At 55.1% G+C, this 23,795-nt stretch overlaps 1 protein-coding gene across 1 annotated transcript; it reads right to left on the reverse strand.

The window, feature by feature from the left end:
- Positions 1-288: 288 nt before the first annotated feature.
- Positions 289-22,627, reverse strand: PDE4C (phosphodiesterase 4C; the record flags this gene model as incomplete). Its single annotated transcript, XM_080671758.1, is given in 17 exon segments — positions 289-318; positions 321-650; positions 1,167-1,349; positions 1,603-1,725; positions 3,040-3,194; positions 3,816-3,915; positions 4,000-4,164; positions 4,578-4,676; positions 4,869-5,032; positions 5,554-5,647; positions 5,727-5,839; positions 6,194-6,246; positions 6,389-6,462; positions 6,554-6,590; positions 7,116-7,307; positions 18,042-18,247; positions 22,586-22,627. Coding segments are annotated over 17 exon segments (2,160 nt in total).
- Between the last annotated feature and the right edge of the window lie 1,168 nt (positions 22,628-23,795).

A 23,795-nucleotide genomic window follows, 5' to 3' on the forward strand; every position in this document is an offset into this window, starting at 1 on the left:
AAAGAATGAAAGAATAAGTGATGGGTGTGGCTCAAGAGTGACCACTGGAGAAGCTGGGCCTGACTCAGCCCCAGCGTCAGAGCTGACGCTGGAGGAAGAGAGCTCAGCAGAGCCAGGGGTCAGAGTGGACCCCAGCCAGCTTCAATCCTGAAACCTGCCTATAACTAAGGTTGTCTCCCTCCGTGTGTGGAGAAGGCAAGGCATGAGTCATCTGGGACCTCATCCTGGAAAGTCCACCCACTCATTAGGGGCCATTAGGAGCCAGATGGCTCAGCCATCACATTGCCCTCATGGTCCATGCAGGGCTTGCCCACGGTCCTCTGGTTGTCTAGGCCTAAGGCCCCAGGGTCTGAGCTGGCCTCAGGGGACAGGAGGTCAGTGCCAGGTGACTCTGAGGCCTCCTGAGCCAACATTCTCTCCTCCTCCTCCTCCTCCTCCTCTTCTTCTGCCTCCTCCAGAGTCAGCTCAAGCTGGAATCTGTCAAGGCCGCCCTGCTCAGGGCTGGTGGGATCCACGGGGCTGCGGGGGATCTTGCTCAGGTACCACTCGCGGTTGTCCTCTAGTGTGTCCAGCAGGTCCTGGGCATCGGGGTGTACCAGGTCCGCCCAGGTCTCCCACAGTGGGTGGGCGATGTAGTCAATGAAACCCACCTGGGGGGTGATACGGGGTTGGGTGGGGGAGGTGGCTGTGCTGTGAGTCACCATGGAACCCAGACCCAGTTAAGCCTCCAGGCCTAGGCTGTTCTCTCTCCTGGGAATGCCCTTTCCCAATGCCTACTCATCCTTCAAAATCTTCTTCAAACAACCCCTCTTTTAGAAAGTCTCCCCTGCCCCTTCTGGGCTCCCCCAACCCCTAAGTCTTTCCTCCCACCCCAGCACAGACCCCTCAGGGCTAGGTGTCCCCAGACTAAGAGCCCCTCCAGGGGCCCCACACCACTCAGAATAGACATTTTCAACCCCCTTGAGTGCAGATCCCTTTCCCTGTAGCCCAGAGAGAATGCATCCCCGCCTGACGCCTGACTCCACAGCCCAGGGCAGACCACGCCCTTAGGCCTCACTCCCTCGTTGACCAGCCAGGGGTCAAGCCAGAACTCATGGGGTCGGCTCAGCTACTCCTTTCTCTCCCCCTCCCCAGTGCCTGCCAGCTTGACCCAGTCACCCTCTGACCTGGGACTTCTCCACTGAGGCTGTGTGCTTGTCACACATGGGGCTGATGTCCAGGCCCGACTCCCGCTCACGGTCTCCCTGCTGGAAGAACTCGGCCATGATTCGGTCTGTCCACTGGCGGTACAGGGGCAGCGGCTTAGTGGGGTTGCTGAGGTCAGCACAGTGCACCAGGTTCTGCAAGACCTGAGGAGACCGAGGCTCGGGAGGGCTCGGGCCAGGCCATCCCAGGCCTGGTTAACCCCCATTTTCAGGCCGGTACCATGGACACGCCCCTCTTCCAGCTGGGGAAACTGAGGCCCGGGAGGGGAAGGAATGGCTAAGGCACAGTCACGTGAGCATTTCTGCCTCCGTTTCTTCAAGTTTGGTGCACAGACGACGCTTCGTAAGTGTAGCTAAATGAGAGGCGTGGAGACCCAGGGTCCTCCCAGCCACACACCTGGATGCGGTCAGAGTAGTTGTCCAGCAGCAGGACTCCCAGGCTCGTCACTTTCTTGGTCTCCACCATGGTCTTGAGGTCAGCCAGGAGGTTCATGTGTTTGGACATGTCAGTGGCCAGCACCTGAGGGCAGGTGAGGGGGGAATGACAGGTATGAGCATTGCTCCCACCCCACCCCTTACTCCCAGACATCACACCCCTCAGCCCCTCAGCCCTCCGAGTTTGTGTCCTCATCTATGAAATGGGGAGATGTAATGAGATTGGCTGCAAACCCAGCTCACAAGAGGAGCTGAGTCGGGTCCCACATCTCAGGTCTTTAGGCTCATGGGATGCATTCCACATGTTAAAGATTAAATGTGGGGGCTGAGGGCAGCAGTGAGGCTCAGCCCAGGACATGGCCTGTGCAAAGGTCCTGGGGCTGGATGAGCTGGGAAACATAGATGAAGCACTTATGGCTGGAGCAAGTGAGGCTGACAGGAGCGGAGAGGGCCTCAGGGAGGAGGGGGGGACTTACCCAGAGGGCCATGGGAGCCATAGTTGGTCTTGAAGCTGGGAGGAACCTGACCTGGTGCTCCCCAAACTTCCCTATGGCCATGTGTGCCTGGGAGGGCTGTTTTCAGCAATTTGGAGGGAAGTTTGGCCCCAAACACAATTGTTTAAAAATCAACTTCACTGGATCCACATGGACCCAGCCCAGGAATAACCATTACCCAGCCCATGGGCTTCTCTGAGAATTAGACAAAAGTCTCAAAACTTCTTCCTAAACCTCCAGTCGGTCCCCAAATGATGCCTTCCAACTCTGTCTCACCACATTTTTAGGTTCTCTTCATTGGGAGCCTTCGTTTCCTCTGAGCTCTCCCCACATGCTGTTCTCTTTGCCAAGAACACTCCTCACCAGCTCCTCCCCTCCCCACCCTGCAGACTCCAATTTCAGCGTTTCCTCTCGGGGAAGCCCTACCTGACCTTGAGCATGGCCCCATCACAGCTCTGCCTACAAATCATCCATCACAGCTCTGCTTCGGGGTTCCCAATATCGCTCCCACCCACGTGTCCATCTCCCTCACGAACTGTCATCTCAGAAAGGCCAGAACTGTCTTGGTCATTGTGAAGGGCAAGCTCACAATAGGTGTTCAACAAATGCTTATAAAGTGGTTGAATGAGGCCCAAGACTCCAAAACTTATTGGTGTCTTCCAACCTGAAAAACACCGAACGGACAGACTAAAGGCTCAAAAAAGTTGCACCTGAAACCCCGGAAGCTCAGTTTTCACATCGCTTATATGTGAACCGCGGGCAGGACCAAGGGCCTGGTCACCCCACCCAGGGCTTAGAGGGTCATTGCCCCATTTTATAGACCAGGAAGCTCAGGCTCAGAGTGGAGGCACGCCCAGATCCGACCGGTGAAGATGGCCCCACCCCGTCCATCGCTATGGCCTCACTATGTCAATGACCATCCTGCGCAGACTCAGCCACTCCTTGGTGCTGAGGTTCTGGAAGATATTGCAGTTCTCTGCCTGCAGCAGCTTGAAGCCCACAGCCAGGTGGTGGTTCTCCAGCACAGAGGCGTCGTTGTACATCAGCGCGAGCTCCGAGTCTGTGCGGAAGGTGGAGAGCCTCACCATCTGCCCCACCAACCCACTTCTCCAAAAGGCAGGTTTGGTGAACTCTTGGCAAACTCCTACTCATGCATTGAAGCTCCAGCCCTAATGCCCCCTCCTCAGGAACCCTTCTATGACCTGTCTCTCTCTCTCTCTGGCCATGCCCTGACTCCATGGGGCTGGGGGCATCTGTGTTCTGCTCTGCCTCCTCGAGACTGGGGACTCCTTGGGGACTTGGCATGGCAGGAAAGAGTGTGTACTAAGTGCTGGTTGAATGAACAATTGAATCTTTGTCCAATTAGACTCTGGGATCCTCAAGTGAGAGGGCTCTCCTGGGATGTATACAAGAGGTGCCCAATAATTGCTTATTGACAGAGTTTTTCATATACCTCAAAGGTCCCTAAACTTTAAAATCTCAGTGGGCTCAGATTAGCTTTGCCAACATTTGTTATTCTCTTGTTTATTGAGTGTCTACTATGTACCTGGACCCGCTCTGAATACCCAAGGAAGAGAAGATTATCACAGCCATTTCATGAACAGGGAGACTCGGCTCAAAGCAGGGATGGGACCACTGGAGATCATATAATTGACAGGTAGAGGCAGGGCCCCCAACTCACTGGTGTTAATGAGAAACTGGTTGGAGACCCCAGGATGGTCCACATCATGGATGGCGCTTGCAAAGATGGCAGCCAGGACTTCCAAGTCTGTGAACACAGCCTGAGCAGGCATGGGCATAAGAGCTGAGGGGTGGGCCCTATGCACTGCACCCTGCACCTGCCCAGCCTGTCCATGGGACCATACCTCCAGTGCAGGCATGGCCAGCAGCACATGCGTGGACTGGGCCACATCAGCGGCATGCAGGCTGTTGTGGTAGGCCACATCGGCGTGGTAGTGACCCTCCAGCGTCAGCAGGTAGGTGGCAAGTGTGTCCACTGGGATCTGGAATGTCTTGAGCAGGTCCCGTTTCTGGTTCACCACGGCCCCCCGTTAGGACTTCCTCCAGGCGGCAGCACACACTGTTCCTACACCTTCTCTCCTTCTGAACGTCTATCCATCTCTCACATGCCCCATCTTCCAGGATGCCCTCAATTCTGAAGTCACTTGGTCCTTGACCTTGCCCTCTGGTCTATCTCTGACCCCCACAACAGTTCCCTCCAGACTAGGTCTCTTCAGGCCTGGGTCCAGAGCTGAGGCTTATTGACTATCAGCAATGAACTGTTCAGCCTAGTGAACTCCTATTCATCCTTCAGTGCCCTGCTCAAATGATTTCATTCAGGGGTGTTAGGGAGGAGTTGAAGGGTGTGTGTCCCCTGAGGTCTTGAGGTAGGAAGGGGTGAAAGAATTCCAGGGGTATTGGTAGCCAAGGTCATGGGAGGTACCTGAAAGATGCTGAATATGATGGCTGTGAGGGGCCGGTTCCCACTGAGTTCTGCCACCTTGAATACATCAAGCCCCCACTTGTTGGTGTCTTCCAGTTCCTAAAATGTGAAGAACTGGAGCTTGACCCGGGCCCAACTTCCCCAGACTCTGAACCTGTGAGCCCCTCCCCCAGATCTTATATTTCACCTCACTTGCCCAGTATACAAGTGGGCAAACTGAGGCTCAAATTAGGGCATCCAGATAGAGCCAGAAGCCTAATCCAGGTCTCAGCATTCTAGGTGGGAACCCACCTTGGCCAGTTGCCCCTCCTGGTCAGTCTGGACCCCAAAGCATGGGATGGTGGCTGTGGAGAGGCTGGCACTGTGGGGGAGCCCCTGCAGGCTGCTGATCTGGGACATGGGCCTCGAGGGTTCCTTGGGGGTTCCCTTGGGTAACTCCACCTCAGTCTGTTGGTCTGGAGGGAGGGCAGGGTGGGACTCAGAGAAGCCGATTCACCTGCTAGGGTTGTCCTGCCTAGTCTCAGGTCCCAGACTTTGCTACGCCTCAGGATCAACCTATTTCCTTTTTACCTGGATCCCAGTCAGCTCAGAGCAAAGTCCCTATGTGGCCTGTAGCTACCCCTCTTTTCGTGGCTGATCTCAGTAACCTCTTCTGATGCACTTGGCCACTGAGAGCCTGGGGCTCAGTGTTTTCCCCCAAACAGCTCAATGTCCTTTCTAGCTCCCAAGCTGGAGACCCAGCTATCTGGTTTCCTTCATCTCCTTCTTGGAAAACTTTTACTCATGCTTCACAACCCTGGCTTTAATGTCCCCTTCTCCTGGATCTTCCTCCTGCTCCTCCCTCTGGCCCAGCCCTCCTTCAACCATGTGGCTGGGGGTGTCCATGTCTGTCTGCTCTGTCTTCCCCTCACTGAGGTCTTTTCTTCTTTCTTCCTACCTCTGTATGTTGCCCAGGCAGTGACCCACCACAGCTCACCCAGGAAGGTCTGGGAAATGTACTCTGACACCTGGTTCCCCGAGCGGCTGGTTTCAGACAAGTGAGTCAACTCCCGGTTCAGCATCCGCTTGAACTGTCGGGGAAGGTGAGGACAGTGATGAGGGGGCACTGTGGGTGGAGGCAAATGATCTCTGCTCGCTGGCCCTCCTCACCTTGTTGGAGGCCATCTCCCCCACCGAGTGCCGGGTCTGCAGTGTCTCCAGCTGATCCAGACACCAGTCCAGCTCATCCAGTGTCTCCAAAGCCAGCTTCTTCCCAGTGTCCTCTGGGGGCTGAGCCATCAGAATCCTGCCCCACCCCTACTCGGTGACCCCACCCCTTCATGTCTCCATCTCTACATCTAGACCCTACAGCCCTTCCCAATGGGGCCACTCAAGAACCCAGGATTTGAGCTCCAGATCTGTTCCCAGTGGCGGTATGACCATGGGCAGGTCTCTGCCTCTCTCTGGACCTCCGCCTCCCCATCTGTCATTTGGGCATGGTAGATGCCATCCCTGAGGGTGTTTTGGAGGGTTACAATGAGCACAGCCTAAGGATACATGGGCTGGGGAGGTCACCATGGAGAAGAAATTGACAGCAGTCCCATAGTGTGAGGAAGGGGTAGGAGCAGGAGAATTACCTGTAGGCGGAGGGGGCTGACTGCCAGATGGAGGGTTCCCGATGGATGTCTGCCTGCAGTACAGTCCGCTCTGGGGTGGCCTACCTCACCCAAATGGTCCCGCCCCATCCAGCCCACCTGTCGGCCGCCCACCCCCTCCTTCCAGCCCTGCCCTTCTCCTTGCCAGACCCCACCCCCACCCAACCCACTATGTACTTGGCTGCTCTTTGGCCTTGCAGGTGGGCTAGTGCAGCCACATTGCTCCGAACAGTCCGCAGACTGGCCAGGACCTGTTGGGAGGGGAATGATCAGCATTGGAAAAGGGGAGATCGATTTTGCCTGCTTGCCTCACGCAGGGAAGGGGGAGGAGCGGGCACCCACCTGGGCAAAGGGTGTCACAATCATGTCTTCTCCATGTCTGTGGGGAGATAGGACATCAGAAAGGGCGGCCAGGGAGATGTCCCGCGCGGTCCCATCTAACAGCTTTTGCCCACATTATGCCCTCCTCTGAGCACATCCTTCCTTCCCGACTCCTCCTCCTGGGGCCCTATTAATCCCTGGGCTCCCCTTACCTGACTCTTCCCTGAAAGCCACTATAGCCCCTCCAACCTCACACATGAGGAAACTGAGCCTTGGGGGAAGCAGGGATATTATTATATTTCCCCTTTTATTATGGCTACCAGGAAGGTCTAATTAAGGTGTTTGTTCAGTTGCTACTAATTGTCCTTAATGTTTCTGGATTGCCACCCAACCCAAGCCTAAAGTCAAGCACAGATCACCAGATATCATCCTAGGCATGTTCAACTGAATAAGTGGCTGCTTGACAAACTCCTACTTAAACTTCAAAACCCAGCTCAAAAAGCCACTTGAAGGAGGTGTTCTGAATGGAATAATAAAAGGAGGAAGAGACGAGTAGGTGTCATGCCACCAGCCCCAGACTCACAGGTCGCTGGCCACAGAAGAGTTCCGGGACATGGCCTTAGGCAAGAGTTCATAGTCGCTGTCGGAGCGGTACAGGAAGGACTCACGCCGCTGGCTGTGTTGGGCAGGGGCCTGGATGACCTGGCCAAGGCCAGGCCCGACCTGAGGGTCCTGAGCGCTTCTCCCACGCGAGAGTGCATTTTCCAGGTCAAAGCTGGAAACAGATGAGGCATGGTCAGAGCCAAGGGGCCTGGCAAGCGGATGGCCTTTGGTGGCTCCAACCTGTCCTTTCACATCCTCCCTGGAGCCAAACGGTGGGCCATGAAGGAGTAGCTTACAGTTTGTCCACCTGCCTCACAGTCACACCCCCACCCAGGGACCTGGCACCAGCCTTCCCACTGGGACCAGTCTAGACTCCAGAACGTGAGCTTCAGATCTGTCCCCAGATGTCTGTGTGACCATGGGTAGGTTTCAGCCTTTCTTTGGACATCGACTACCCTGTCTCTAATATAGGCATGGCAGAGTCTTCTCCGAGGGCGCTTTTACGTAGTTACAACTGAGCACCTGAGAATGACAACTGGGCTTCTATATTACTAAGAAGGAAACTGAGGTCCAGGTCGCATGGTAAGTTCACAGAGACTGGAAACTGACTTTCTGGGCTCTCCTCTCTGGAGGGGCCTGGATCTTGCCTAAATCAGGCCAGTTCCAAGGCTCCCCACAGCCGGGAGAGGCCCCGTCCCCAGCCAGTTTTGGTCACGCCCTGGGTCACCTGTTCCCTCCCCCGGCCCACACCCTCAGCGCACTTGGCCCTGCTCCAACCTAGTCGACCACGCCCCCAGATCCTTTACTCCCCTGCTTCATTTTCACGCGAACGCTCTGCCTGTACTCTTCCACCTCCAGGCTTCCGCTAGGGGCCATGCCCTCTTCCCGGAGCACCATCCTCCCCACAGCACCCCTTGCTCCGAGCAACCTTCAATTCCTCCCTCCTAGCTCTTTCAGCCCTGTCCCTCCCTCCCGCCACACCCTGACTAGTTAATGGAGAATCTATGCTCATCCTCCTTGGGATCAGAGGTCAGAGAAAGAGTGTGAGGGGACGTGAGCAAGAGCAGAGGTTCTGCGACGGAGAGAGGCTGCTGTAGGTCATGGGCTTTGAGAGGGCAGGCAGGAGACAGGTAGACACCGGGGGCCGCCCACAACTTGGGCTTCTGGCCTAGGGTCCGTGTCCACCTAGTCCCCCGCCAGGTCACCCGTCCGGGATTCGGCAGGATTCTGTCCGGTTCGGCTGGATTCGGTCCAGCGGGGTCGGGTTTGAGTAAGTTCTATTGGGCCTGGTCCAACTGAGTTCGGTCGGGCGGGTTCATTCTGACTTGACTACGTCCGACCGCGCCCGGGCAGATTCGGATGCGTTCGGGAACATTCGGCTGTGTTCGGCCACACTCCGGAGAATTCGGGCGCGCTTGGCTTTGTCCGGCCGCTCTCTCCGCGGCCAGTTCGGCATCAGCAGAGAAGAGAAGCCATTACCGCGCGTGCGTCGAAGCTCCCGCTTGGTGATGTCAGGAGGAGGGCTGGGCTTCTTAACACTGACCTGCCTGGCTAGGGGCGCGGGGGCGAGCGGAGGGGCGCTGCCAGCGGCTGACACAGTAACCTGCCCTCCGAGAGGGAGGCCTAGGAGTGGCCACCCCTCTCCCTCCTCGCCTCTCCCCAAGGGTCTGGGAAAGCGCACCCATGGATAACTAGGGAGGCTGCAGCGGGGGGAGGGAGCAGGGGGGAGGGAGGCCAACAGGGTGCTGGGCTGGAATCCAATGAGTCGGCGCTCAGGTTTAAAGGCTGGTCACAACCGGGGAAGTTTTTGTTTTGTTTTGTTTTTTTTCTGCTCTAATCTTAGCTGGGAGTGGCGGGGTCAGACTGTGATTCCATGACGCGGGCGGCGCGAGGCGAGGTCGCCCTGACTGTGGAAGCCGCATGTCTGTCCATGGGTTAGACAGGTAAACTGAGGCACGAGGGCCTCGGAGGGACCCGCCATCCTAGCCTCACCTTCTGGCTCCCGAGGGCGCTCCCTCAACGCCCCTGCGCTCTCTCCGGATCCCTACGCAGGAACCACCCTTAGCAGGCGTCTGGTGGGTGCTCCGGGGGCGCTTTCCCGGACCTGGGACCCCCCTCCCGGGCTGCAATGGCGCCATCAGAGACCACGACCACGACTGCCCCGCCCCCGCCAGCTGTCACTGGCCGTTTGAAGAAGGGACCTCCAGCCTCTGAGCCGCCGGGTGCCAAACTATCCAGGGGGTGTGAATGCAGCAGGAACCGCGCCGCGCAAGGTGCCAGACAGGGTCGGCGCCCACAAGCCCCACCTCCGACCCTAGCCTTGCCCCCACACCCCAAAGAGTCGCTTCCTGAAGGGGCGGGATTCGAACCCAGTGAGGTGACAGATCCTTGGAGGAAACCACCGTGTTGCGCTTCGGGGGTTCGCTCAGTCTGGGACGCGAAATTCCTCTCTTACGCTATGGGTGCCATGCATCCTAAAATCGGGTCTTCCTCGGGGACACGGAGCGTTTCCTGTGAAGCCCCCAGGCCTTTTCTTCGCCGGCACCGGGACGGATGTAGGAGAGCAGACCAAGCGGGGAGTGACCCCCGCCCTTCCCCTCACTCCCGGGACGCTCAGGCCGCCTGCCCAGGCGGGAGGGTCAGGAGGAGACGTGAGCTTCAGCTCTTCCTGCTCCGGGACGCACAGCTGGGAAGGGACAGCCGCAGGAACCCGGCTTTGTGTCCAGACCGTGGGTGGAGGGAGACCGAGATAGGACAAGGGAAGACAGATACCGAGGAGGGGCAGAGCGCCCACGCCCCGACCCCAGCTCCGGCCCCAGCTCTCCCCGACTGTGTCCTTCCCACCTCCAGCCTGGTTCCGCTGACCCCTCCAGCTCTCCTCTCCCCTCACCACAGAGGATGGGCCACGGTGAAGCGCCGCTGCAGGCGGATGCTCTGGTTCACCAGGAGCTTCCTGAAGAGCCCGGGGGAGCTGCGCGGGGAGTCCCGGGGAGAGCCAGGCCCAGGTGCAGGGGCAGTCGCGGGGGTACCCTGCATCGCCGCGATAGCGTGGAGGCAGGACGGAGCGTGGGCCGTGGAAACTTTTCTTGACGGCCGCGGGGGCGGAGCCCTCGGAGAGGGGACAGAGGGCGCACCGCCCCGCCTCACCACTGGTCCGTTCTGGGAAGCTCCCACCCCGGGGAAATGGGGACACTGAGGCACGGAGCTGGGTGCCACTCTCTGCTCCCCTCTTTGGGGGCGGCCCTCTGGGGCCTAGAACTCGGATATTACTCTACTTTCGTCAGCCAACCTGTCTCACAATAGTGCAGCTGTCTGGGATAACTTGGCTGCAAAGAGTGAGATGTAGAAGCCAGAAAGGGAAGCACCCTCCATAATGAGCAGAGCACCTAGGCAGAAGTTTGCTGAGGGGCTGCCCAGGTCCCACACAGCGCTTCCAGCCCCTCTCTGCTCATTTTCCAGATGGAGAAACTGAGGCCTGGAGCCACAAAGGGGCTGCCCAGCAGCAACAAACCCTTACTCTTTTGCCAGGTGAGGAAACTGAGGAAACCAACAAGGTGGTAACAGACACAAAACTTCATGGCAGGGCAGAGGGCTGGAAAAAGGCTCCTCCTCCTCCAGTTCCTTTCCACAAGTCCCCACATGACCCCCACCTGCTCTGACATACCCCAGGCCCTGTCTCTGGATCCTTTTCCCTCTCTTGCTGTCTCCACTGTACAAACATCCGCTCTCCATTCCAGCCAGATCTCCTGTTCTGTGAAGCATCAGCTACCCACGCCCACCCCCGCCCCAGGAAGGACCTGAGGGGGAGTTGGAAAGGGAGCCCTCACCTCTGGTGTCTGGGAGTTCAGGGGCCTATACCAGGTGCTGGGGTTGGTAGCCCTGCCCTGTACTGCAGGAAAGGAAACACATCTCAGAGGATGTCACACTTGGAGGCAGGACCCCAAATGCCCACATCACAGGCAGAAGCCACTGAGGTCCAGGGAGGCTGGGCCTCCCCAACCCCCCCACTGTCTAGGCCTTGCCTCTCGGAGAACTATACCAGTTGTGGGGCACCCCCATTTCTGGCACGCCTAGGGAAATATGAGATACAGCTTGGGGTGATCAGGGCTTCAATGGAGGGAGCCTGAGGCACCACAGAGAGGAGATCCTGACCCTCTCCTGACCTCCTAACCACACTATTGGCCTCATTGTACAGATGAGAAAAATGGAGGTTCAGAGAGGGGTCATGCTGTGGCCCAGGAGGACAAGGAGTCTCAAGGGTCTGTCCGGGAACCCCCTCCTGCCATCTGTGGCCCTACAACCAGACACCTGGTGGGAACCAGACTTGCTGTCCCCGAGACAAAAATACCCTCTGTAGCTGCTGCGGTTGCACCTAATTATAGCCGATCCCCAGGGGCTAGAGGCTGCCAGGATCGGCCTGGTGGAGACTCTGGGGCCAGGATCCCTCCCAGGAGCCTTGACACCATCCCAGCTCCATGGGAGGGCTTGCATAGTCTTATGTCCCCAAGGAGAAACTGAGGCACAGAGGAATTCAGTCCTTCCCCTAAAGTCACAGACATGAAATGGAAGGTTAAGACTAAGCGCATCAATACAAATAGCACTTCCTACTTGCCTGGCTCTGAGCCAAGGGCTGTGCACCTAAAAGTCACTTGCTTTTCGGAGCAATTCTTGAAAGTGAGGACTGTTATGCTTATTTTGGGGATGGGGAAACTGAGGCACAGAGAGTTGTGTTCAGTTGCCACATAGATTACCCAGTCGGTGCTCTCTCCCACTTAATGCTTAACTGGCTCCATCCCCTCTGAAGTCCCGAACTTCATGAATGTTTTATCAGTAGTTTAATATTAATGTTCATTAATAGATTCAACCTTAAATATTTTATTAACAGTTTTAACAGTAATGTGTTATTAATAGCTTTTTGGATGGAGACACTGAGACTCATAGCTGAAACTCAGCATTGGAATCTGGCCTGCCTGACCCTGGGTGGCCCCAATCCCTGCCGGGTAAAGGGCAGAGGCTGAAGGATGGGTGGACCCGGGGACCCCCACCTTGACTTTGTCCCTGTGTGCTGCATGACCTGAGGAGGTGCCCAGCAGTCTCTGGTGCCCTAAGCACATCACTCCATCCCCCCCAATTTAAGCATCCCTGCCATGGGCAAGCACTTTACTCTTCTGCCACCAGACGGCCCCAGGGAGACAGGATGTGGGTGCTGTTGTGCCCATTTAAGGACAAACAGGGGAGGAGAAATGACTTTCCTGTCTCCATGGAGTCTAGACAGAGAGAAGAGAGTGGGGGCGGTGTCACGTGTATAGATGCTCACATGAGTTTGATCTCACCCTCCTCTGCTCCAGACCCTCCTGTGGCTCCTCATCTGAATCCACACCTCTCTGGAGGCCCTGTGATGCCTGACCCCTGCTGGCCTCCCGCCCTCTTCCTCTTGGTTCACGCTGTGGCGGCTTCGTCCCGCTCCTTGCTGTTCCTTGAATCAGCCAGGCTCATTCTCACACATGCCCTTGCCCCAACACTTTTCCCCAGCTGACTCTTCATCTTTCAGATCACCCCTCCAGGAACCCCTCCCTGACCAGCTGGGTAAATGTTCTCAGAGCACCTTCTCTCACAAGTACAATTTCACATTTATTGTCATGATTATTTGATTTGTTTCTGCCTTGCCCACCAGCCACTCAAGTGTAGGACCAGGTCTGCCTTGCTACCAGCTATGCCCTCAGGACCCAACACTCCGTAGGTTCTCAATCAATGCTTGGGAGGTAGTAGGGAGTCTCCCCTCCACTCTCCAACCACACTGATTTATATTCAGTTCCTCATATACCTGATCCTCTGAGTCTGAGGCTTTTCACAATTTGTTCCATCTAATTGGTATACCCTTCCCTGCACTCAGGCTACTTTTTCTTCAACCTTCAGGTTAAGCTTAGATGCCACCTCTTCCAAGCAGGCCCCCTTCACACCCTACCCTGCAAAGCTGGGTCAGAGGCCTTCTCTCTCCAGGTGGTATGAGTCTGTCTCCACCATCAGCCTGTGAGCACCTGCTTGCCCATGGCTGTGTCCCCAGTACAGGACCTGGCACACAGAAGGTAGCTAATAAATGTTTGCTGAACAAGATGCTAGGACCCTCCCCGACCCAAGTGACCCACCCGGGACAGTGGGGAAAAGAGCCACAGTGGGGGACCAGGCTCCCACACAGCAAGTTCTCAAAGAATACAGGAAGTACAGCTGTGTGTTTGCATTTCATTAGTATTCTCTGCTTGCTGGGGAGCACCTAGCACACTGGCCCTGAACCCAATGGGCCTTGAACCTAAGGGCTGAGCCCCTTCCCCCACATCAGCACATACATGCATGGGCAGGATTCGCAAGTACACATTCACAGGGACACACCCATTCCAGAACCTTCCAGAGCGACGTGGGCTCTCCCCCTAGACAGGCCCAAATCCAGTCTCTGTTCTTTCTTGAAGATGGAAAATTATGAGTCACTGGGAGCGGGGAGGCAGGAGGAGCTGAGGGCTAGGAAGTGGAAATGGGTGCAGTGGACCTGCTGGGTCACCTGGGAAGAGCTCCAGTCCCAGCTGCTCCAGATGCTTTGGGGCTGGGGAGTTAGGCCCAGCTTGTAGATCAAGAAGCCAATAATCCTAGGAGGTCCATGGACCAAGGTGGGAGAATGACGATCTAGAGAGGAAAACGACTCCCCTGAGGTGACCAGCCTGACCAAGCCCAGGACTCTAGATCTGGCCTGCTCTATCTCCCCCTCCCACCCAAGAAGGGTCTGGGACTCCTGGGCCCTGCTCCTGGGCCCTCCAGCCCTGGCCCAGCAGCTGAGACTCCCACCTCTGGCTCCCTCAAGGCCCCTGTTTCACCTGCTGTTTCTCTCCATCTCTCTCTTATTGTCCCACTCACCTTTTACAGGAAACAGGAAGATCAGCCCTTCCCACTTCAACACCCCCTTCTCCACCCCATCCTTTCTTAAAGGAAGGAACATCCCTGTGCTCAGGCTCCCAAGAGGCTTTCCCTCCTTCTGGCGACAGGGGCCAGTGGTAGGGGAGAGGGTTGGTGGCAAGGCAGGCCACAGAGCAAGCTCCTTCCCCCAGGGCTGAGGACAGCCCGACCTGTTCCTCTTAGATGCTCAGAGTGGCTACAACCCCACAAACATCCGAGGACACTCCAGGGTCTAAAGGACCTCAATTGTGTCAGAGTGAGAACAGTCACGCTGGTCCACATACCCACAAGGACCACAAGGGCAAAACACACAGGCAGATACACAGCTGGTGTACATACAACCGAGTACCTCTGATCACCCACAGAGAGGCAGCTGGCTGTGAACACTCACGCAGCAGGTCGGAGCACACACAGGGTCACAATTGCCCATATTCACACACACGCTTAGATGCAACCACACCTGGCACTCCCAGGCACACACACCCCTAAACAATCATGACATCACCACCCCAGCGTCACCCCATGTAAAAACAGTTTTTTCCTCTAAAGCACCGGCCTCAGCCGAACAGTAGAGACCCCCGCCTCCTGGAGAAGCAAGGACCCTTCCCAACTCCCACAGGTCCGTGCTCTCCTTCCCCACGCCTTGGGAGGGCCCTGCCCCCGCCCACCTACCACCTATGGAAGGAAGTGGGCCAGGAGCACCTTGACTTCTGGAGCCCCCGCCACGGACCCCGGTTCTGCTGGCTGCGGCCCGCGGACTTGTCTGGGTCCGAGTAGAATCGCTGCTGGATACGGATGGGGCACCGCGGCTGCCGCCACAGGTGCTTCAGGGGTTTGGCTAAGCCTTGGCCGCTGAGAGCGCGGTTCAGCTCGCTGGGTGCCTGCGCCCCTTCTTGTACCCCCAGGGTCTCCATGCGCCAGAGGAGGGGAGCAGGGAGAGGAGGGGAGGGAGCCTTCCTGGAATGAGGAGTGTCAGTGTCTGCTCCCTGGTCTGCCAGGGCGAGGGTGGAGGCGAGGAGCTGTTCGCGCCAGCGGTGGTAAACAGGGGCTCAAGGTGGGGCTGACACCAAGGAGCTGTCCGTGTCCAATGGTGCTGAAGGATAGCGGGGTGGGGCGTCGGGAGGTGGAAAACTTGGGCGTGGGGGTTGGAGACAGGTGCTGGGGAGACCCCTCCCCCCCCCCCCCCCCGCGCCGAGAATGGTCTGTCGTTTTCCTGTCAAGACATGGACTTGGAGTGGAGAAGACAGAAATTGTCCTCCAGATTGCTGCCGAATGGAGAGCAGAGAGACAGGGCTTGGGAGACCCCCAGCGTCAAGGCACTGTCCCTTCTTTTGGTTTTGAAAGGGAAGAAGGTAGTAGTAGATTGAGGGTGGGTGAGACAGCGGGTTACTGTCCTCGACCTCTTGGTGCTGAAGTCAAGGCAGGGAGACCGGGGTTCCTGAACACCTCCAGACTAGGGCACCGTCCGCCCAGGAGGTGCTGAACAGCGGCGGGTCCTCAACTCTCCCCAGTGAGGGTAGCAAAGGAGTCTGGAAGCAGAGTCAAAGGCTCTGGTCTTCAGAGGTAGTAACAAATGGCCATCTATCCACCAAGCTCAGGAAGGTAAGCTTAGCCATTCAGACTCAGATGGGGTCTCTTTGGAGTCCTAAAACTCCTCACTCACACAGGGTAGGGAACTGGGAAGAACAGAAAAACTTGGATGCCTGGGGTGGGCACACAGAAGCTGCCTCTGGTCAGGGCCGCCAACAGTGGGAGTGGGCATAGAAGGGCACCCTTTTATAGCCACACTAATGCCCAGTGGAAATGGCAGAATCTCATTTGTTCTGTGACACACCATGGGCCCCACCTCACAGGCATGCCTCTCCCTTCCCCAGTTCTAGAAACTCAAGGCCCTTCCCGCCAGGCATTCTAATCTCAGGAGAAATTTCCTGGGAAGTGGAAAAGGAAGGTTGAGAACATTTTCTATCATGATTAACAGAAGTAGATGTGGACACCCTGGCCAAGTAGCTCAGTTGGTTAGAGCAGTGGTCGGCAAACTCATTAGTCAACAGAGCCAAATATCAACAGTACAACGATTGAAATTTCTTTTGAGAGCCAAATTTTTTAAACTTAAACTTCTTCTAATGCCACTTCTTCAATAGACTCACCCAGGCTGTGGTATTTTGTGGAAGAGCCACACTCAAGGGGCCAAAGAGCCGCATGTGGCTCGCGAGCCGCAGTTTGCCGACCACGGGGTTAGAGCATTGTCCTGATACACCAAGGTTGGGGGTTCCTGGTCAGGGCACATACAGGAATCAACCAATGAATACATAAATAAGTGGAACAACAAATCTCTCTCTCTCTCTCTCTCTCTCTCTCTCTCTCTCTCTTGTCTCTCTCTCTCTCATCAATAAATACAATTTTTGAAAAGAAGTGGATGTGGACAAGAGTTGGGCTGAGAAGTGCAGGCACTAGGTTGTGGTAGGAAGGCCTTTGAAGCCACTTGGTGCAGAAAATTTGTGAACAGGAAGAGCCCTGATTTTTTTCAGAGGGCGTAGAGGATATTTTATGGATATTTCCCATGGAGACTCTACCCTCTACCCTCTACCCTCGCTTGTAACCAACTGAGCTACTAGGTTGGAGAAATGGAAAATGTCTGGGCCATGGAGCCAGAGAGACTGAGCTCAAGCCTCAGTACTGCCATGTCTTGCTGAGTGATGAAAAAACAAGTGACTCTTCTCTGTTCTTTACTTTAAAAAAATTTAAGTATGTTTTTATTGATTTCAGAGAGAGAGGAGGGAGGAGAGAGAGATAAAAACATCACTGATGACGGAGAATCATTGATTGGCTGCCTCTTGCATGACCCCTACTAGGGATCAAGCCCACAACCTGGGCATGTGCTCTGACTGGGAATTGAACCCTGCTTGATGGGTCATGGGTCAACACTGAGCCACTGAGCCACACTGGCTAGGCCTGTTCTTTACTTTATGGCTCAGTTCTTAGCCTTCCTTTCAGTCCCCTGTCCTCCAAAACTGACAGTGAGGGACAACTTGACCCACTGGTGGGGGACATGTGTTCTCCTGCTGGTCAGTTATCACTTCCCCTCTGCAAGCTTGTTTTCTATTCTGGAAAGTGGGGGTAATGATGGTGTTCCCACCTCTTGGCATCATTGCAAGGATGTAAACAAATGTCACATGTGAAGGGTCAAAGACAAGGAGTTGCCCATACCAACCCCTGCTCTCACTTACCCTCTGTGGGTGTCCACCAATGTCTGGTGTGTCTACTTCATAAATAATTTCTGAATCTGCCTACTTCTCTCCAGCCCATGGCTCCCACCCTGGTTCAGACACTACCATCTCCTGCCCCAAACCGCCTTCTCACTGGGCTCCTGCTGCATCCACCCTGCCCCTGACAACACCCCCCTCCCCCTGGAAGCCAGAGGAATTTTTTAAAATGCCAATCATATCCATTCACACTCTTGAAAACACACCCATGGCTCCCCACTACACCCCGAGTTGTTGTGTGGTCCAGCCCTTTCCCACCTCCCGAGGCTCTCCTCCACCCTCCAGCCATGTTGATCCGTATTCAACTCCTCATACACCTGGTCCTCTTGAGTTTGAGGCTTTGCACAATCTGTTCCTTCCTTGTGCTCCTCCTTGCTGATTCTCTTCATTCTTTAAGCCACCCCTTCATCCTTAGATGCCACTTCTTCCAATAAGTCCTTTCTCACCTTCTACTCCCCAGTGCTGGGTCAGAAGCCCCCTGGGCTCCATGGCACCTTCATCTCTCCAGTTGGTATGACTCTGTCTCCACCGTCAGCCTATGAGCACCTACGTGCCCATGGCTGTGCCCCTAGTACAGGGCCTGGCACACAATAGGTGCTTAATATGTGCTTTATGAACAAGTTAAAGAAAGGTCCATCTAGACGAGGCATTTTCCTCTCTCTCCTGGGATTGACCCCCTTGATCCCCGTCTGCCTCCTCACCTGCCTGAAGCTGGACCATGGCCTTGCTCTGTCCCTCGAGCCCCGATGGTGAACACCACACAGGAGCTGGGCTCAGTTTCTCCAGGAGGCCTGAGGCGGCTCGACAGCGGTGGCAGCAATGGGGTCCCTGAGAAGCGTCTCCAGATGACACCACTGCCACGGGGACTTACAGGGGCTGAGCTGGAATCCACAGACTCTCGGACCTGCTAGGGAGAGACACAGTAACAAGACATGAGTGAGTTCCCAGGCATGGGACCTTCCTGGCTCCCTGGGACCATGCTGCTTTGAGATTTCTTCACCCAGATACCTGGACTGGCCCAGAGAGCTGGATCTCAGTTTTACTCCCCGCACTGAGTGAACTTACTTCTCTGAACCTCAGTTTCCTCATCTGTGAAATGGGGAGATAGACCTCAACCTTGCCGGATGTGAGTAGTGTCTGGCTTATAGTAGGTATTACAGCAATATTTATTTTTTAAAATATATTTTATTGATTTTTTTATAGAGAGGAAGGGAAAGGGATAGAGAGTTAGAAACATTGATGAGAGAGAAACATTGATCAGCTGCCTCCTGCACACCCCCTACTGGGGATGTGCCCGCAACCAAGGTACATGCCCTTGACCGGAATCCAACCTGGGACCCTTGAGTCCGCAGGCTGACCTCTATCCACTGAGCCAAACCGGTTAGGGCAGCAATATTTATTTATTAATCCATTAATATGCAATATATTCATTATTTATAACATCATGTAATTTATACTATTTGTTATAATAATAAGCACTTTAATGGTATTTCATAAAGTATATTATTTATTAAAATATAAAAATAAAACATGTAGTAAATAAACAAGTAAATAATAATGGCAGTACCAATAGCCAATCTTTCTTGCATACTCATTCCACATAGGTGCTGTTCTAAGAAACCCTTGTGGGTCAGCTCATGAGGCACAATGAGGCCATACTGTACCATTATCTTTATATTACAAAAAAGAAAACTGAGACTCAGAGCTTTAGTAACTTGCCCAAGGTTGCAGTTGGTAAATAAATGGTGGAGATGGGATTCTGGATTCTGAGCCTCAGTTCATTTCTTAAAGAAAGGACTGGATAGGAGAAATTAAGTAAAAGGTTGTTTGCAAGCATGCTCTGAGTAAACACTAGAGGCATTTAAACACCAAACAGAATCAGGCTCAGTTAATGAGTGGGGAATGTAAGTTCTCCAGCCCAACAGATCTGGGGTTGGTTCAATTCATGCTGCCCGGTCTAGGGCAAGCATGCCTCAGTTTCCCCATGGGGGAGGGGTGGTGGTATGAAAACAGTACCAATTCCTCTGGGTCTTGGTGACAAAAGAATAGGGGGCCCTCTGGAAGGGCCGGCCCGCCACTCAGAGCCTAGCCTCGCCCCACTGGGCCCTGACCCTAAGGAGTTTCCCACAGAGGCCTCCCGGACCCTGCCTTCCTCCCTGACTTCCTCCCGGACTCAGAGAGGTTCCCGATCTAGGTGGCCGGGCTGGCGGCCCCCGCGTGCCCGTGTGCCTGTCGCCTGCTCACCCCGCCCCGCCTCGGTCCCTCCCGGCTGTGGCCGGCTCTCCGTGAAGACTCCCACACGTGCCATAACCCCACGGGCGGTGCCGCACCCAGGCCCCCCTCAGCTCCCAGCCAGCATCCTGCCCCCACCCCGCCCGCCTCCTGGCCCAGCTCCTGCTTCAGCCGCTGCCAAAGGCCACCGTCCGGGTTGTCCCCATGCCCTCTGCATCGCTGTTCTTTTTGTCCTTATATATTAAAAAAAGGAACAGGGGACTCTTTCCCCCTCCCCACGTGGGAGTCTGTGCTTGTTCTTTAATAAATTTCCACCTTTGCTGTACAAAAAGAATAGGGAGCTGTTCGCACCAGCCACACGCTGGGAGCTGTCCACGGTGCTGACCCTAGGGAGTGGCACCAAAACTGGAACCCACAGCAGAGGGTGTGCGCTGGGGGGTCAAAAGAAATACGTGGGGACGCAGGAGACGTGGAGCTCAAAGGGGCGGCCCAGCCGTTTTCTGCTCTGCCCCTGAGCCTCACCAATGAGTCTGTGTCCACCATCAGACTAAACATTCAGATTTAGAAAGTGAAGTCCAAGACCACAAGGCTGATCAGGGCCAGAGCCAGGGCAAGGGGAGCAAGGAAGAAGCCGAAGGGAGTGCACATCAGTTCACACCTCAGAGCCTCTACTAGATGCCGGGAAATGGCACAGCTCCTTTTCTTCTCTTATTTCCATGCCACAGAGGAGGACATTAATGTTCACAGAGAAATGACCTGCTGTGGGTTACACAGCTGGGGGCTGCTTAGCTACCCTCTCCCCCAGCTCTTTGCACAGATTTGATCCCTTTAGAACCCAAGATTCCTGACCGCCTCCCTCTCCCCCCCCCCATTTGAGCACAACTGACCATCCCCACCCTATTCCACAGGCACCTGAATTCTGATGCAGATATCTAAGTAGTCAACACTTGGCCTCCCCCAGGAGGGAGGGTTCCCAGCAGCTGGGATGGTGTTCAGGGAAAGCAGAGGGTGTGTGGAAAGCAGGCCCCTACCAGGACAGGAAGCCCACTGATGTCAGCTACCTATTTTCTGCTTGGGGAAACTGAGCTCAGGTGGTAAAAACTTGCCCACATTCATATTCATTTATTTATCCAACAGATAAATAAGGTAGTTCCCATAGTGCTAGAAAGAAAATGAAGCCACGTAAGGACCTGGAGAGTGATGGGGGGGGGGGGAATAAATGTCACTCAAACATAGTTAGGGGGCCTTTCTGAGGAGGTAATTTTCATCTGAGACTTGAAAGAGGAGAAGGAGCTGACCAGGAGAGAGCTTGGGAGACAGCACACCAGACAGAAGGAACAGCAGGTGCAAAGGCCCTGAGGTGGGAATAAGCTGGTGGGTTTGAGGAACAGCAGAAGGTGGGAGTGGAGTGAAGAGTTGATGCACGGCCTCAGGGGTGGGGTGAGGAATTGGGAATTAATTCTTTTTTTTTTTTTTTTTTTTTTTAAATATATTTTATTGATTTTTTACAGAGAGGAAGGGAGAGGGATAGAGAGTTAGAAACATCGATGAGAGAGCAACATCGATCAGCTGCCTCCTGCACACCCCCTACTGGGATGTGCCCGCAACCAAGGTACATGCCCTTGACCGGAATCGAACCTGGGACCTTTCAGTCCGCAGGCTGACGCTCTATCCACTGAGCCAAACCGGTTAGGGCGGGAATTAATTCTTTTTTAAAAAAAAATATTTTATTGATTTTTTACAGAGAGAAAGGGAAAGGGATAGAGAGTTAGAAACATTGATGAGAGAGAAACTTTGATCAGCTGCCTCCTGCAACCCTCCCCCCCCCCCCCCACTGGGGATATGCCCACAATCAAGGTACATGTCCCTGACCGGAATCGAACCTGGGACCTTTCAGTCCGCAGGCCGATGCTCTATCCACTGAGCCAAACCAGTTAGGGCGGGAATTAATTCTGAGAGTGGATTGAGGGCTTTCAAGGGATGTGATTTGCTTTATGATTTTTTTTTTTTAATTTCAAAGAGGAAGGGAGAGGGAGAGAGAGATAGAAACATCAATGATGAGAATCATTGATTAGCTGCTTCCTCCATGCTCCACACTGGGGATCAAGCCTGCAACCCAGGCATGTGCCTGACCAGGAATTGAACTGTGACCTCCAGGTTCACAGGTCAATGCTCAACCACTGAGCCATGCTGGCTGGGCCTGGCTGCTTATTTTCATCCATTCTTCAGCTCAATTGTCACCTCCTTAGAGAAGCCCTTCCAGCCCAGCCTGGGCAGCCCCACTCATACTCACCTACTTTATTTTTGGTCTTAGCTTAACATCTGTCTCCCCAGTCTATGAGTCTCTGTGCCCCATGCACAGCACTAGGCCAGGCACTAGGTGCTCCATGTGCAAAGGGAATGACTGATGCTGTAAACTGAATGTTTGGGGGAGTGCCAAGAGGTCCCCACTTTACAGAGGAGGAAGATGTGGCTCAGAGATGGGGGGTGGATAAATGTACTAATGTGTGTGGGTACTTGCCTGCTGGCTCATCCAGATCTCTCTCAAGGTTTTAGCCCCCCCCCCCCTTTTTTTTTAACAAGAAAATAGTCCTGGAGAGGTTATCAGCCACTCAGGTGTCAGCGACCAGCCTGGGATTCAAACCCAGCTCCTGCTGAATGAGCTCACTGCCTAAATCCTGCTCTCTGCCACCTTTAAGCCTGCTCCAGTCTCCCAGAATGGGGCCATTGGCTCTGCCCCAAAGGTGTGGCCTCCTTTCCTTGGGCAATAAAAAACCTTGGTTCCAGACCCAAGAGTCTGCCTCCCCTGCCCCATTGGTCCCTTGTACCCAAAGATAGTGGCTGCAACCCTGGACTAGACACCTGGATTGAGTCTCAGACTTCGAGTGGCTTCTCGGGCCTTGGTTTTCCCACTTGGAAGTGGGTCTCCAGGCAGCTCTGGGTGTTTCCGAGTAGGAGGTTGCTGGGTCACCCCTCCCCCATGGCCTGTATAAGGTCATCTCCTACCACTCACCTCACTTAGCAGGAAGGAAAGTGCTGTTCCGCTGCGCCTCATGCTGCAGGCGTCTCTGAACCTGGGGAGATGGATGTGAAACCCCAGGCCCCAGTAGTCCAGCCATGCCCCCTAGATGGGGAGCTCACTCCCACACCCTGTACCCTCTCCTGGAACCCACAGATACTCAATTGAGGTAGCTAGGCCGCAGCACAGGCACCAGTGTGGACACCACCTGAACCTCTGCAGGGGCCTCCATCCAGGGACAGGGGCTGAGTGCCCACATACACTCCTCAAGCCCCTTCCCTTCTCCCTGCTGTGGTCAGCAGCTTGGGACCATCAGATCCCTCAGGGAGAAGTCCCCTGGTCCCGGGTCCCATGGGGGAGCCATCAGTTCCCAAACCAGCTCTGGAGGGTTTGGAGAACCCAGCCCACCACCTGAGAGCACTCCAGACTCACACCGGCTCTGTGAGGCCCAGGCAGGCCTGGCACTCACTGCCACTGCAGAGTCCTGTGACCTGCCATGGAGCTGGGTAGGGGAGGATGGGACCTGCCCAAGAGGGCGGTCCAGGGTTCCCTCAGCAGAGCCCTTTAACTATCTGAGCACCAGGCCCAGACTGGACACACCACATACCACCCTCAGGACCCAGCCAGGAGGCTGCAGGCAGAGTGATCGGGAGATATCACCAAGACGGGTATAAGAGAGAGAGTGGCCAGGAGGCTGACCTAGTGTGTGGGAGAACAGGGTAGGGGGGTGTTAAGTTTAATTGTTCCTGTGTTTGCTTATGAGAGAGGGAGAGAGATGGAAACACAGAGAGAGAGAAAAATGGAGAGAGAGGGACAGAGGGATGGAGAGAGTGGGGGGAGAGAGAGAGAGAGAGAGGGGAAGAGGAAAGAGACAGACATTGACAGAGAGATGAAGAGACGAAGAGAGAGGAACAGAGAGACAGAGAGATATATATAGAGAAGGGAGACAGAGAGACAGAGAGAGGTGCCATAAGACGGGGAAAGTTTTACCAGCTTGAGGTCTGGGACACTGTGCTTCACCGCAGAGCCCTCTAGGGTTTGGGGGTGGCCCTCAGGGGTCCCTGGAGGCTCCCGGAAAGTTGCTCACCACGTTGCGCTGCCTCTCTGGTCAATAACCCCTCCACAAACAGCAGGGGCTGGAGCTGCAGCTGAAACCCGGCCCCAGGAAAGTTCATGGGGCCTGTGGCAGGGAAAGGAGTTCCTC

Source organism: Plecotus auritus (assembly GCF_963455305.1).
Source record: "Plecotus auritus genome assembly, chromosome: 6".
Classification (NCBI taxonomy): Eukaryota; Metazoa; Chordata; class Mammalia; order Chiroptera; family Vespertilionidae; genus Plecotus; species Plecotus auritus.